At 34.8% G+C, this 12369-nt stretch overlaps 1 protein-coding gene across 1 annotated transcript in view; it reads left to right on the forward strand.

Moving 5' to 3' along the window:
• Positions 1-11484, forward strand: part of mical2b (microtubule associated monooxygenase, calponin and LIM domain containing 2b) — a 73145-nt gene extending 61661 nt beyond the window's left edge. Inside the window, 6 exon segments of the mRNA XM_048158175.1 lie at positions 2863-2936; positions 3055-3144; positions 3422-3515; positions 7199-7298; positions 7370-7443; positions 10724-11484. Coding sequence (XP_048014132.1) covers positions 2863-2936; positions 3055-3144; positions 3422-3515; positions 7199-7298; positions 7370-7443; positions 10724-10908 — 617 coding nt within the window. The 3' untranslated portion in view covers positions 10909-11484.
• The last annotated feature ends 885 nt before the right edge of the window (positions 11485-12369 follow it).

Genomic DNA, 12369 nt, shown 5'->3' on the forward strand with positions numbered 1-12369 from the left:
ATCTGAACACACGCAAATGCTGCAAGTCAGGACCAATCAATCACAGAGAGCATTCACTACATTCAAACTGGACTGCATGTGTTCAGTATCGTAAAAAAAAAAAACGTTGATGCATTTGGGAAATGCAGTCCAGAACAATGCTTAACCTTAGACAGAACAACATAATAGGCTATGTTTGAGTTATTTCACAACAAACAAAATAAAATGGTAGCCTATACATATTTTTTGCAATTACATTTATTTAAATTGAACGTTAATTATTCGTATTGATGTGCTGTTCTGTAACTACACTGTCAGAATACAAAGTTTGCATTTAATGGGTGCAACAGCCTGTCCACTGGCAGTCCCTTATGTAAATGAACACCTTTATACAGTGACCATAGTTCAGCTAGGTCTACAGTATTTGTAGATTTTCATGGTTACCACTACAAGTAAACATTTTAACCATGTGTAAAGAAAAATATAATCTAATAAATTGCAATTAAGGCATATTGAATGTTAAAATACCTTTAAAATATAATGTTAAGTGGGTATCATTACCCATTTTACTCATAGTAATTCAATAATTTAAGTAATTTATATTAATAAATTTAAATAATAATTTATTAATAAATGTATTAATAATTTATAAAATTATTAATAAATTAAGTTCAGATTAGAGGTATCGTATCAGTATCGATATCGGTGATATTTGCCTTGAAAGTATCGGTATCGTATCGAAAACAAAATAAGCGGTATCGCCCATCCCTAGTAGACAGGAGATCATTTCCGAAACACTGTGGAAATGCCAGTGTAGACGAGGATAGTTTTCCATTTTAAAACTAGTGTAAATGGGGCCCAAGGCCTAGTCCACACGTACACGGGTATTTTTATTAAGTTTTTTTTTTATCGCGTCCACATTAAAACGGAAAAACAAAACACGCTATGAAACGCTGTCAACAGCATGCCAATCCAACAGGTGGCGATATAACCCTAACCGTAAAGCCATGTTGGCCAGTCAGAAGCCTGGTAAAAATGGTTATTACCTGTTCTGGTTCCGACGTCACAAGCCAAAATCTCCAGTTTTACCGTCTACACGACAACACTGCAACCGGAAGTTTCTAAAAATCTTCAGTTTTCAAAAACGTTTGCATGTAGACGAACGGCCAAACCGCATAGGAAAAGCTGCAGTTTTGAAAATAGAGTGCCTCAGGGATGACGCATTTTTGTAGGCAAAACCCGGAAGCGACTTAGCATTTTAGGACTTCCGGTTCCAACGCCGTAAAGTCTATGGGTTTTTTGAATGGGTTTTTGCTAAATCACCTGAAATAAGGTCTATGGTTAACAAAGCCTCTAAATACTTTCACGTTTTGATCTATGACATAAAACACACCAGTTATAACCCGCTTGTGATTTTTTTTTTAAACCTTTATTGTGTCTTAAAAACGGCGGTTGCTAACAAGTTGCTAAAAGGGACTACTTCCTTTGGTGGGGACTTTAGACGTCATCATTAAAAACGGGGCATTTGGACAGCATTTCTCATGAAAAAGTGGATAAATATTCATACACAGCGCAGATCATAATCAGTGAGCATGTTTTTAAATAAAGTTGTTTTCTAAATAAAGTTTGAGGAAGGTGGTGACGACGTTGATCCGCGACCATGGTGTGCTGTAGTCCGTTTATAGCCTACTGTTAGCCTTTTATATCTGACGATTTTTAGGCTTCAAAATCTATAAATGTTGTGTTAACTTGTAAAGATTATCTTGATAGACAAAACGTGTAAGTGTCATAACCCTTTGTTAAACACAGAGCTTATTTTCTGCGATTTTCCAAAAGTCTATGGGAAAAATGCATAGGCTTTCAACCGAGGGAACCCGTGCGCCGCTAACTTCCGGGTTGGCCTACAAAAACGCGTCATCCCTGAGGTACTCTATTTCCTGTTCTGGTTCCGACGTCACAAGCCAAAATCTCCAGTTTCACCATCTACACGACAACACTGCAACCGGAGTTTCTAAAAATCTTCAGTTTTCAAGAACGTTTGCATGTGGACGAACAGCCAAACTGCATAGGAAATGCTGCAGTTTTGAAAATACCCATGTTCGTGTAGACAGCCTAAGTTTTGGGTTGGCCTACTAAAATCACAACTGATTTATAAATAAACATCTGTTCAGGTATTTATATAAAGCCAATTTAAAAGATGTTAATGTTATTATTATTAAATCATTATCATCCGACATTGGATATTTATTTATTTGTCTGTATTACTGATACTCTGGTAATACTGATACATTTCTAAATCTATCTCTATCTCTTTGAATGGGGAAACATCAAATTCTCCAAAACTGTTCGCCAACCTTATGATTACATTCCATATTTGAAATCACCAATTAAATCTGACAACAGCTGTCTTATAAATGTTTTATCCAAACGCTCGAATCATGACAAAAAACTGTATTTTTCAGGCTGGATCAAGCTAATGCGCATGCGCAGACCTAAATGCGCGTCTCTTCAGCCATGTTTCAGAGGCGCGCGTCTGACTGTTTCTATAGAAACCGGTGCTTCTAACAGCCGCTGAAGTGACGTGATGACTTTACCAGTCGGTGATTGGCTCTTATTTAGAAGGCGGGACTTATTCCTCCATATTGCGCGTTACACTTTCTCCCATTCAAAACAATACGAGTGACATGTCTTGTGTTATTCTATAGTCTTTGGTAATACTGATAAATTCCTAAACTAACTAAATCTAAACTAAACCACGTTGTGTTTATTGCTATCTGCTCTTATTTATTTATTTTGGTATTGACTGATAAATCTCTTTAGCTAAATAAATAAATAATAATTCTATTAAAATGATACATTTGTTCTTGTGGTTTGTATCCACAGCATCTGCTCAGCAACAACAGCAACAGGAGTCCAACTCATCCAGTGAGGAGGAACAGGAACCAAACTCACAAAGGGTAAACATCGGTTCCCAGCAGAAAAACACTAATGTTGTATATGTGCAATCTTCTACAAATCTCAAACACAAAGCCCAGTTTGAACCATCACTTTTTTTCTTCATTATTTGCTATAAAGACACACAGTGGCACCTCACAGAAGAAAAAGGAGAAAATGGCGGTCCAACAAACCAAGAGAGATCAGCTGAAGAGACTTCACAAGGCTCAGGTATGCCACACATTTATACAAATAAATATAGTGCTATTGTATTCAAATAAATGTAATGAATAAATATCAAACATAACACTTATTTTTGCATTTTTAGAAAAAAAAATCACATTTATTTATGAACTTTGGAGGGTGTTTTCATAGGGAGGCTTTGTCAGATTCATCCCCTTTCTGGGGACATTTCCCATAAATTTCACAGCAAAATATGGCTACTTTAGAAATCTGCATATATTCCAGTTATTCAAGGCATATTTGGCTTGTCTGGTGTGATTGGCAGGTAATCCAAAGACAACTGGAGGAAGTTGAAGAGAAGCAGCGAGCTCTGGAGGAGAAAGGTGTGGCTCTGGAGAAGGTCCTCAGAGGAGAAACTGGTATGGCATATTCTAACACAGTCACACATTATTACATCTGGAAATATATTATTTAAAGTGCCTCATTATCAGTCCCATTGTCCTTACATGTCCCCATCTCCACCCACTCACTCTGTGATGGTGATATGATTATTTAAAGGGGTGTTATGACACTTATGACTTTCATTTCGGTTGCTGACAGCTATACAAATGAAGCGCGCAATGCTGTTGGCCTATCAAGCATGCAGACTTGAGAAATATTTTGCAGTCGCAAACCAGATTTCACAACCTTATTTCCTTACGCATGTATTTGAATTTTATATTATTATACTCTATTGCTTTTGTTTTACCCTCTTTATTTCATCTGTCACACAGGAAGTCAGCAGAGAGTGACTTGAAAGGGCGTCTCTGTGCGGACTTCCTGTTTCTCTTCTTAGATTGATAATGATGAACGAAAACTAACAGAAAATAAGATCTTTCTTTCGTTTTCGAACAACTTCACAACATTAACACTACGTGAAGACTGAACTCCGGATCTATACGGCGTGTACACAAAGACAACCTGCAAATAAACTGCTGCCTTATTGTTTGACTTTTTTAGAGGGAGAAAATTAGAGATTCAAATAATAGTGATTTGCATTCAAACTAAATGGCCATTTAGAATCAAAATTATATTGAAATGACTGCAGAGGTAATGGGTTCTGTAAATAGGCAGAGAAAGGGAAAAGTGCCTCCGAAATGAGCTGAAAATGTGATGTTTCATTATTTTGCCGAATGTTGATCTACGTGGGGATTATTAAAGGCAACAAGTCGTTCCGATGAAAAAAGCCAAATCGCAGCAGCCTTTTAACATACTGCATAATGAGTTTATAATCATATTTTGAAAGCTCTAAGCTCTAATTATAAGGACTGTAAATTGAATTTTAACATCTCCTAGAAATCCATTTCTCCTGCTTCCTCATAGAAATTCCTCCTTTGACATCCTAAAACCTAGACAGGCATTGTCACATATTAAGAAACCGAATGAAATGCAGAGACAGAAGTTTACTCCTAGATCTATAGATGAAGGTTTCCATAGTATTAATGCATAAAGAAAGCAAATCTATTGCTTTAAGTGTGTCATGTGACATCTTATTCCTGGCCTTGTTTCGTCCGTCTCTCTCCTCCACAATGCTACAAGGATGCAGGCGGCATAGAAGACGTCCCTTATGTGAAGTGGATTGCAAGGATACAGTGTGTCTTCTATCAACAGACTTCATTGAGGGCAGCAGAATTCTATTAATAAATGCATGGGGGCGAATCTTTTGTGACGGTGCACTGTGACCTGCCACGATCCATTGTTCGGCATGTTTACGTGTCTTTGTCGGGATAATTGTGTTAAGATGAGGGGCTGTGGGGTGTGCATTTTTTGATGAATAGGTTCTTTGTTAACTGACATTTGCGGCCTCCAAATGGATGGCAGCATGTTGTAAACAATGCTATGAAACTGTAAATGTGGGAGACTAACATGTGAGACTATTAGCTAAATAATAGTAGTATTCACAAGTATTTAACATGGTCCTGAAATTGTTATTTTAAAGATTTGATGAGCATACATGAAGTTTCCACAGTCACAGAAAAATTTTAGTGTTTTCCATGCCTAAAGAAATCATGAAATATTCGAATATATAAATATATACATTTTTTAAGTAATGCAAGCACAAATATTTAGAATTTATAGAAATTGCTTTGCAAGGGCAGTCTGCATAAATTTTCTGTTATATTTATCTTTATTTTAATTTTTAATTTTTATTTTATTATTTGAATATTATATTTTATAAATATAATATTGTATAAATTATAATATATTTTATAAATAATAATAAAAGAAAAAATACAAAATTACAAATATTTTAATGTGTGTGTGTGTGTGTGTGTATATATATATATATATATATATATATATATATATATATATATATATATATATATATATATATATACACACACACACACACACACACACACACACACACACACACACACACACACACACACACACACACACACACACACACAATGTTGGTTAAAGTTACTATGCATTACAATATTGCGTTACTCCCTAAAAAAAGTAACTAATTGCGTTACTTTTTATGAATATTAATGTTACATTACTTTTGCATTACTTTTTGTCATCTGGGCTGGGCTGTTTGTGTCTGTTTTTATAACAACAAAAAAGTTCTATTTTTGGCAAATGTAAAGGCCTTTTCACTCCAAAAGTGAAATGAATAAGCCTCAGGCTGAATGAAATGCATAATTTACACCTGTACAGTAGAGGGCGCAGCTCAAACAAACCTTTCAGCTGTGCTGCCATTCTGGATTGCAGAAGAACAGATTGCAGGAGTAGTAGTAAATGAGTAAATGTATACTCACATTTAGTCTAGAATTCAGTGTTGCCAAGTCCGCGGTTTTCCCACGGAATTGGGTTACTTTAACACTTGCCGCAGGTTGAAGTGCCCCCCAAATAACATGATATTTAGACCCTTGGAATTCAAATTTTACCAGGGGAGCCCCGCCAAAAACGCAGATTTTACCCCTCGGAATGCGATTTTTACCGAGGAAAAACCCCCCGAAAACGTGATTGGACTAGTTTTGAGAAGCAATTGGGCGGTTTTTTTGTGAAAACCTGGCAACCCTTCTAGAAGTAGTCTAGAATAACCATCATGTTCACACGCCACACACAACGCCTCTGAGAGCTGTCAGTTAATAAATGGGAAACTTGTGTTACTTATTTGAAAAAGTAACTCGGATATTTTGATGTAAATTTAAAAGTAATGCATTACTTTACTAGTTACTTGAAAAAGTAATCTGATTACGTAGCTTGCGTTACTTGTAATGCGTTACCCTTAACACTGTGTATGTATGTTTAATGTTCAAAATTCTAATTGTATTAAAGGTCCCGTTTTTCGTGGTTTTTTTGAAGCTTTGATTGTGTTTATAGTGTGCAGTATAACATGTGTTCATGTTTCGCGTGTAAAAAACACAGTATTTTTCACATAATTTACTTATCTGTATACCGCTGTTTCCACTGTCATAAAAACGGGCTGATGACTTCCTTGTTCTATGAAGTCCCTCCTTCAGAAATACGTAACGAGTTCTGATTGTGCCAGCGGTTCCTGTGTTGTGATTCGACAGCTCTGAGCGCACCGTGCCCGGAAAGGTCACGCCTCTTACCATAACGTGGAGATGCACGCGCTCAGTGTTATTGTAAACATGTCTTTAATTTTACCCTATCAATTTGAGCCGGAATCAGACCCGGTGATTGGACTACGGGATGAAAATAACAGCGTTTCGACGACATGGCGACAAACACACTCTACAAACGCAACTCTTGTGTATTCCTGTGGGCGGAGGTTAGTCAAAAAACTGTTTTAGTGACGTCATTAAAGAAGGAAGTAGAGGGATGTAGTCCAAACTGGCCGTTCGATGTAGGCGACTTCTGTTAAATAAAATATCTCGCTTGGCATTGAACTTTGAGCTTTAAAATTTTACAGATTTTATTTATACTCTAACAACAACATTACACACTAACTAAAGTTTGAAACATGGGATCACGAAGAACGGGACCTTTAAAATTTGGCAACATCACAGGACTGAGTAGTATTAGTCGTGTTATAGGAGATGCTAATGTTCAGTAAATTTAGTCTGTTATCTCATGTTCACAGGCGACGACTCCACAGATGAGACCGCGTTACTGCAAACCTGGTTCAAACTGGTCCTGGAGAAGAACAAACTGTCCAGATATGAGTCTGAACTCATGATCTTGTAAGTCCTGTGACTCTTATAGATGTTTATCAAGGTTTCTGTATATCTCTTATACATGCTCTTGTCCCTAGTGCTCAAGAACTAGAGTTGGAGGACACTCAATGTCGGCTACAGCAAGACATGAGACGGCGAATGGACACTGAAGGTGGGATTGTTATGATACATATACAGCATATAATTTGGAATAATTAAGAATTTTTAATGTTTTTGAAAGAAGTCTCTAATGCTTACAAAGGCTGCATTTATTTGATGAATAATATAGTAAAAACAGAAATATTACTATTTAAAATGAATATTATTTTAAAATAATTTAAAATGAAAATGTGATGGCAAAGCATCATTACTCCAGTCTTCAGAGTCACACAATCCTTCAGAAATCATTCTAATATACTGATTTGCTGCTCAATTATTATTTATGATAAATCACTAATTATGGTTCTTAATATTATCAGTGTTGAAAACATGTTTTTGCTGCTTAATATTTTTGTGGAGAACCGTGCTACATTTTTTTTCAGGAATCTTCAAAGGATTAGTTCGCTTCAGAATTCAAATTACCGGATCATTTACTCACCCCCAAGATGTTTCTGTCTTTCTTTCTTCAGTCGAAAAAGAAACTAAGGTTTTTGAGGAAAACATTCCAGGATTTTTCTCCAGATAGTGGACTTCAACAGTTACCAAGGGGTTGAAGGTCCAGATTGCAGTTTCAATGCAGCTTCAGAGTGATCCCAGCCGAGGAATAAAGATCTTATCTAGTGAAACCATCGGCCATTTTCTAAAAAAAAAAAAAAAAAACTACATACTTTTTAACCACAAATGCTCATCTTGCACTGCTCTGTGATGAGCCACACATTACGTAATCATGTTTGAAAAGGTCAAGCGTGACGTAGGCAGAAGTACCAAGCAAGTGTTTACAAAGCGAACGTGAAAAGACTACGTCAAGCGGTCTTTACAAACAATGTCAGACGATTTTGAAGTTTGAGGAGAAAATGAGATGGAGTTTTTCGCCCTACCACGGTACTTCTGCCTATGTCACGTGTGACCTTTCTAACATGATTACGTAATGTGTGGCGCATCACATTGCAGTGCAAGATGATAATTTGTGGTTAAAAAGTGTATAATTTTTTCTTTTTTTTTTTTTTAAGAAAATGACGTTTCGTTAGATCCTTATTCCTCGTCTGGGATAGTGTAGAGCCCTTTGAAGCCGCACTGAAACTGAAATTTGGACCTTCAACCCGTTGGTAACTGATGAAGTCCACTTTATGGAGAAAAATCCTGGAATGTTTTCCTCAAAAACCATAATTTTTTTATGAAAGAAGAAAGAAAGGCAAACATCTTGGGGGTGAATAAATTATCAGGAAATTTGAATTCTGAAATGAACTAATCCTTTAAAGACAATTTCTATTTCAAATAAATGATGTTCTTTTAAACTTTAGGTTGCGTATCACTGTTTCCTCAAAAATATTATTTCATCAAACTTTTTTCAACATTCATGATAACAACAAATGTTTCTCGAGCAGCAAATCATCATATTAGAATGATTTCTGAAGGATCATGTGACGCTGAAGACTGGAGTAACGATGCTGAAAATTCAGCTTTGCATCACAGAAATAATTACATTTTAAAATATATTCAAATAGAAAACTACGGAAGAGGATTAGGGCCAAGCAATAATAAAAAAATAAAACCATTTTGAGATGAAAGTTGTTAAATTTCAAGAATAAACTCGTTAAATTTCGAGAAAAAAGTCGAGATAAAATGTTGAGAATAAACTCGTTAAATTACGAGAAAAAATTCGTTAAATTTCGAGAAAAATGTCGAGATAAAATGTTGAGAATAAACTCGTTAAATTACGAGAAAAAAGTCATTAAATTTCGAGAAAAAAGTCGAGATAAAATGTTGAGAATAAACTCATTAAATTATGAGAATAAACTCATTAAATTATGAGAATAAAGTCATTAAATTACGAGAAAAAAGTCGTTAAATTACGAGAACAAATTCGTTAAATTGAGAAAAATGACGTTAAATTTCGAGAAAAAAATCGAGATAAAATGTTGAGAATAAACTCGTTAAATTACGAGAAAAAAGTCATTAAATTTCGAGAAAAAAGTCGAGATAAAATGTTGAGAATAAACTCATTAAATTATGAGAATAAACTCATTAAATTATGAGAATAAAGTCATTAAATTACGAGAAAAAAGTCGTTAAATTACGAGAACAAATTCGTTAAATTGAGAAAAATGACGTTAAATTTCGAGAAAAAAATCGAGATAAAATGTTGAGAATAAACTCGTTAAATTACGAGAAAAAAGTCATTAAATTTCGAGAAAAAAGTCGAGATAAAATGTTGAGAATAAACTCATTAAATTATGAGAATAAACTCATTAAATTATGAGAATAAAGTCATTAAATTACGAGAAAAAAGTCGTTAAATTACGAGAAAAAAGTCGTTAAATTATGAGAATAAAGTCGTAATTTAACGAATTTGTTCTCGTAATTTAATGACTTTATTCTCAACATTTTATCTCGACTTTTTTCTCGAAATTTAACGACTTTTTTCTCATAATTTAATGACTTTATTCTCAACATTTTATCTTGACTTTTTTCTCGAAATTTAATGACTTTTTTCTCATAATTTAATGTTTATTCTCAACATTTTATCTTGACTTTTTTCTCTGAATTTAATGACTTTTTTCTCGAAATTTAACAACTTTAATCTTGAAATGGTTTTATTTTTTTATTATTATTTTTATTATCTTGGCCCTAATCCTCTTCCGTAGAAAACAGTTATTTTAATATGTAATAATATTTCACAATATTACTGTATTTTTGCTCACATAAATGCAGCCTAGGTGAGCATAACATTTTGAAACAAGTTTCAAAAAGATTAAAAATTCGTAATTATTTCAAACAACGGTAGTGTTGATATAGTGGTTACAGACCTGATCCAGTAACTGGAAGGTTGTCATCTTATATATATATATATCAGATATATTCCACATTAAATGTGAAAACATTTAGGTCTGTGGACCAACTTTTCAGATATTGTATTGGATAACTGGTTGTTAGAGTGAAAACATATTGTAAGTGGTGGCGCATTTACTTGTGAACAGGAATTGATAGCAGCCGAGGAAGGTGATAGTGTCTTCATTTGCAAGTCAATGGTTGGTCCCTCAGCCTCCGGCAAACACAAGTTTATTTTAGTTCTTCATGGTGGTGAAGCTCACTGTTTACCACTGAGACACATGCAGCGTTAAGCCACAGAACACAGAGGTGTCATTGTGTAATACTTAATTATGGTTATCATGCAATATATATGATGTTATTCAAAGCGATTAAACCTTGTTATATGGTGAAAATGTTATGTGGACCATATTTTACTTGATTATTGATGATAGGCCTGTCTTTTGTATTCCCTCCGTATCCAGACTGCAAGAAGAGTGCGAGTGAGCTGGCGGAGGAGCAAAGCCTGCTGGTGGAGATCATGAAGGTGGTGGAGAAAAGAGACAAACTGGTGTGTCTGCTGGAGGAGCAACGGCTGAAGGAGAAGGCCGAGGACCGGGATCTGGAGAGCATGATCCTGTCCAGAGGCTATCAGTTCCACTGGACCTAAACTGACCTGCAAGAAGAACTACTTTAGATTGAGAGAGCCTTATTTGAAGACCTTGAACAGACTGTAATAAGCTTGCTTAATCAAACCCAACTTAATGCTGCCTTTTGTGTTCTTGAAAAGAAATAAACCAAAAACCAAACACGTGCCTCTTTACTAACTGAAAATATTTCAAAACACAAAGTTGCACAGCCACAGAGGTGAGAGGACTGACTACATATTTTATTTACACTGGTGCAATGGTATTTTATAAAGTTAAAGCAGTTTTTTTGTTTTGGACTTGTTTGATTTATCTTCCTGTTTTGTTAAAATTCTTGATGAATGTTTGTTCTGTTCTTAGTGAATTTTCCAATAGAGGCCAAAGTTTAATGGCAGTGATAAAGTGTGTCTGTTGAGTGTTTGTTTGTTTCTTGCAATGAACAGGATATCTTAAGTGACCTTAAATTGCAACTATTTCTAAAGTAAAACCCAATATCATTGTTTCAAGAATCAAGAAGTGCTTCAGAAAATGTACAAAGGGCTCTGGTTTTATTCTTGTCTGTCTGTTGCCTTGTTTAATTTATTTAATAAATGTAAAAATAATGAGTGGACTCTGCTTTCCTCTTTAAAAAAAAAAAAACCCTGAAAACTAACACTAAAAACATTTGTCAGAATATTTAAGTTTCTGTATTTTATAAAATATTAAGAGGAAAAAATCTATTTTCAAATGCTTGTTTTCTGAAAAATTGTTTAATACACGTGCCGTATACGGGTAATACGATATATCGTGATAATGAATATGCGCAATATTGTTATCGTGGGCACTTCAAAATACCATGAATAATTATTTAGAATACCCTTCAACCACTTAAAATGCACAACACTGCTGTATGCTGCATCAAAGAGGCACGCGCACTGATGTAAACAAACCCAACGTGCATGAGCAGCATGGTGGAATGAGAAGGATACGTACTTTTATTACTCTTTGACAGCAGATGATGCTAATGGAACAGCAGAAATGCAGCGGTTACCCCGGTAATCCCGTAAAGAAAGCAGCTGCGCTACAGCTACTACAGTAGGCCTATTTAAATATTTTAAACAGCCAATCAGATTTTAGTATTCGCTATCGCGTTCATCACAGCACCAAATACCTAAAGACTCAAGGCTATTTATTTTCAGGCTATTATAAACTTAAACATTTTTATTTTTTTAACCTGGACTACATCATTCCCTAGATATTGTTTTAATATGTTCTGATTCTTTTTTGTTCAGTCACACTTTATAAAGCTCCATTATTTAACATTAGTTAATTTATAGTTAACATATACTGACAATGAAAAATACTTCTACAGCACTTATTAATCTTAATTTCAACATTTAATAACACTTTATTAACATCAAAAGTCGTAACTATTTAATGGACCTGAGCTGTTGTTTCATATGATTATTTCCATACAATTAGATATTTAAAAAATTAAAATGCTT

The sequence above is a fragment of the Megalobrama amblycephala genome, linkage group LG15, assembly GCF_018812025.1.
Source record: "Megalobrama amblycephala isolate DHTTF-2021 linkage group LG15, ASM1881202v1, whole genome shotgun sequence".
NCBI lineage: Eukaryota > Metazoa > Chordata > Actinopteri > Cypriniformes > Xenocyprididae > Megalobrama > Megalobrama amblycephala.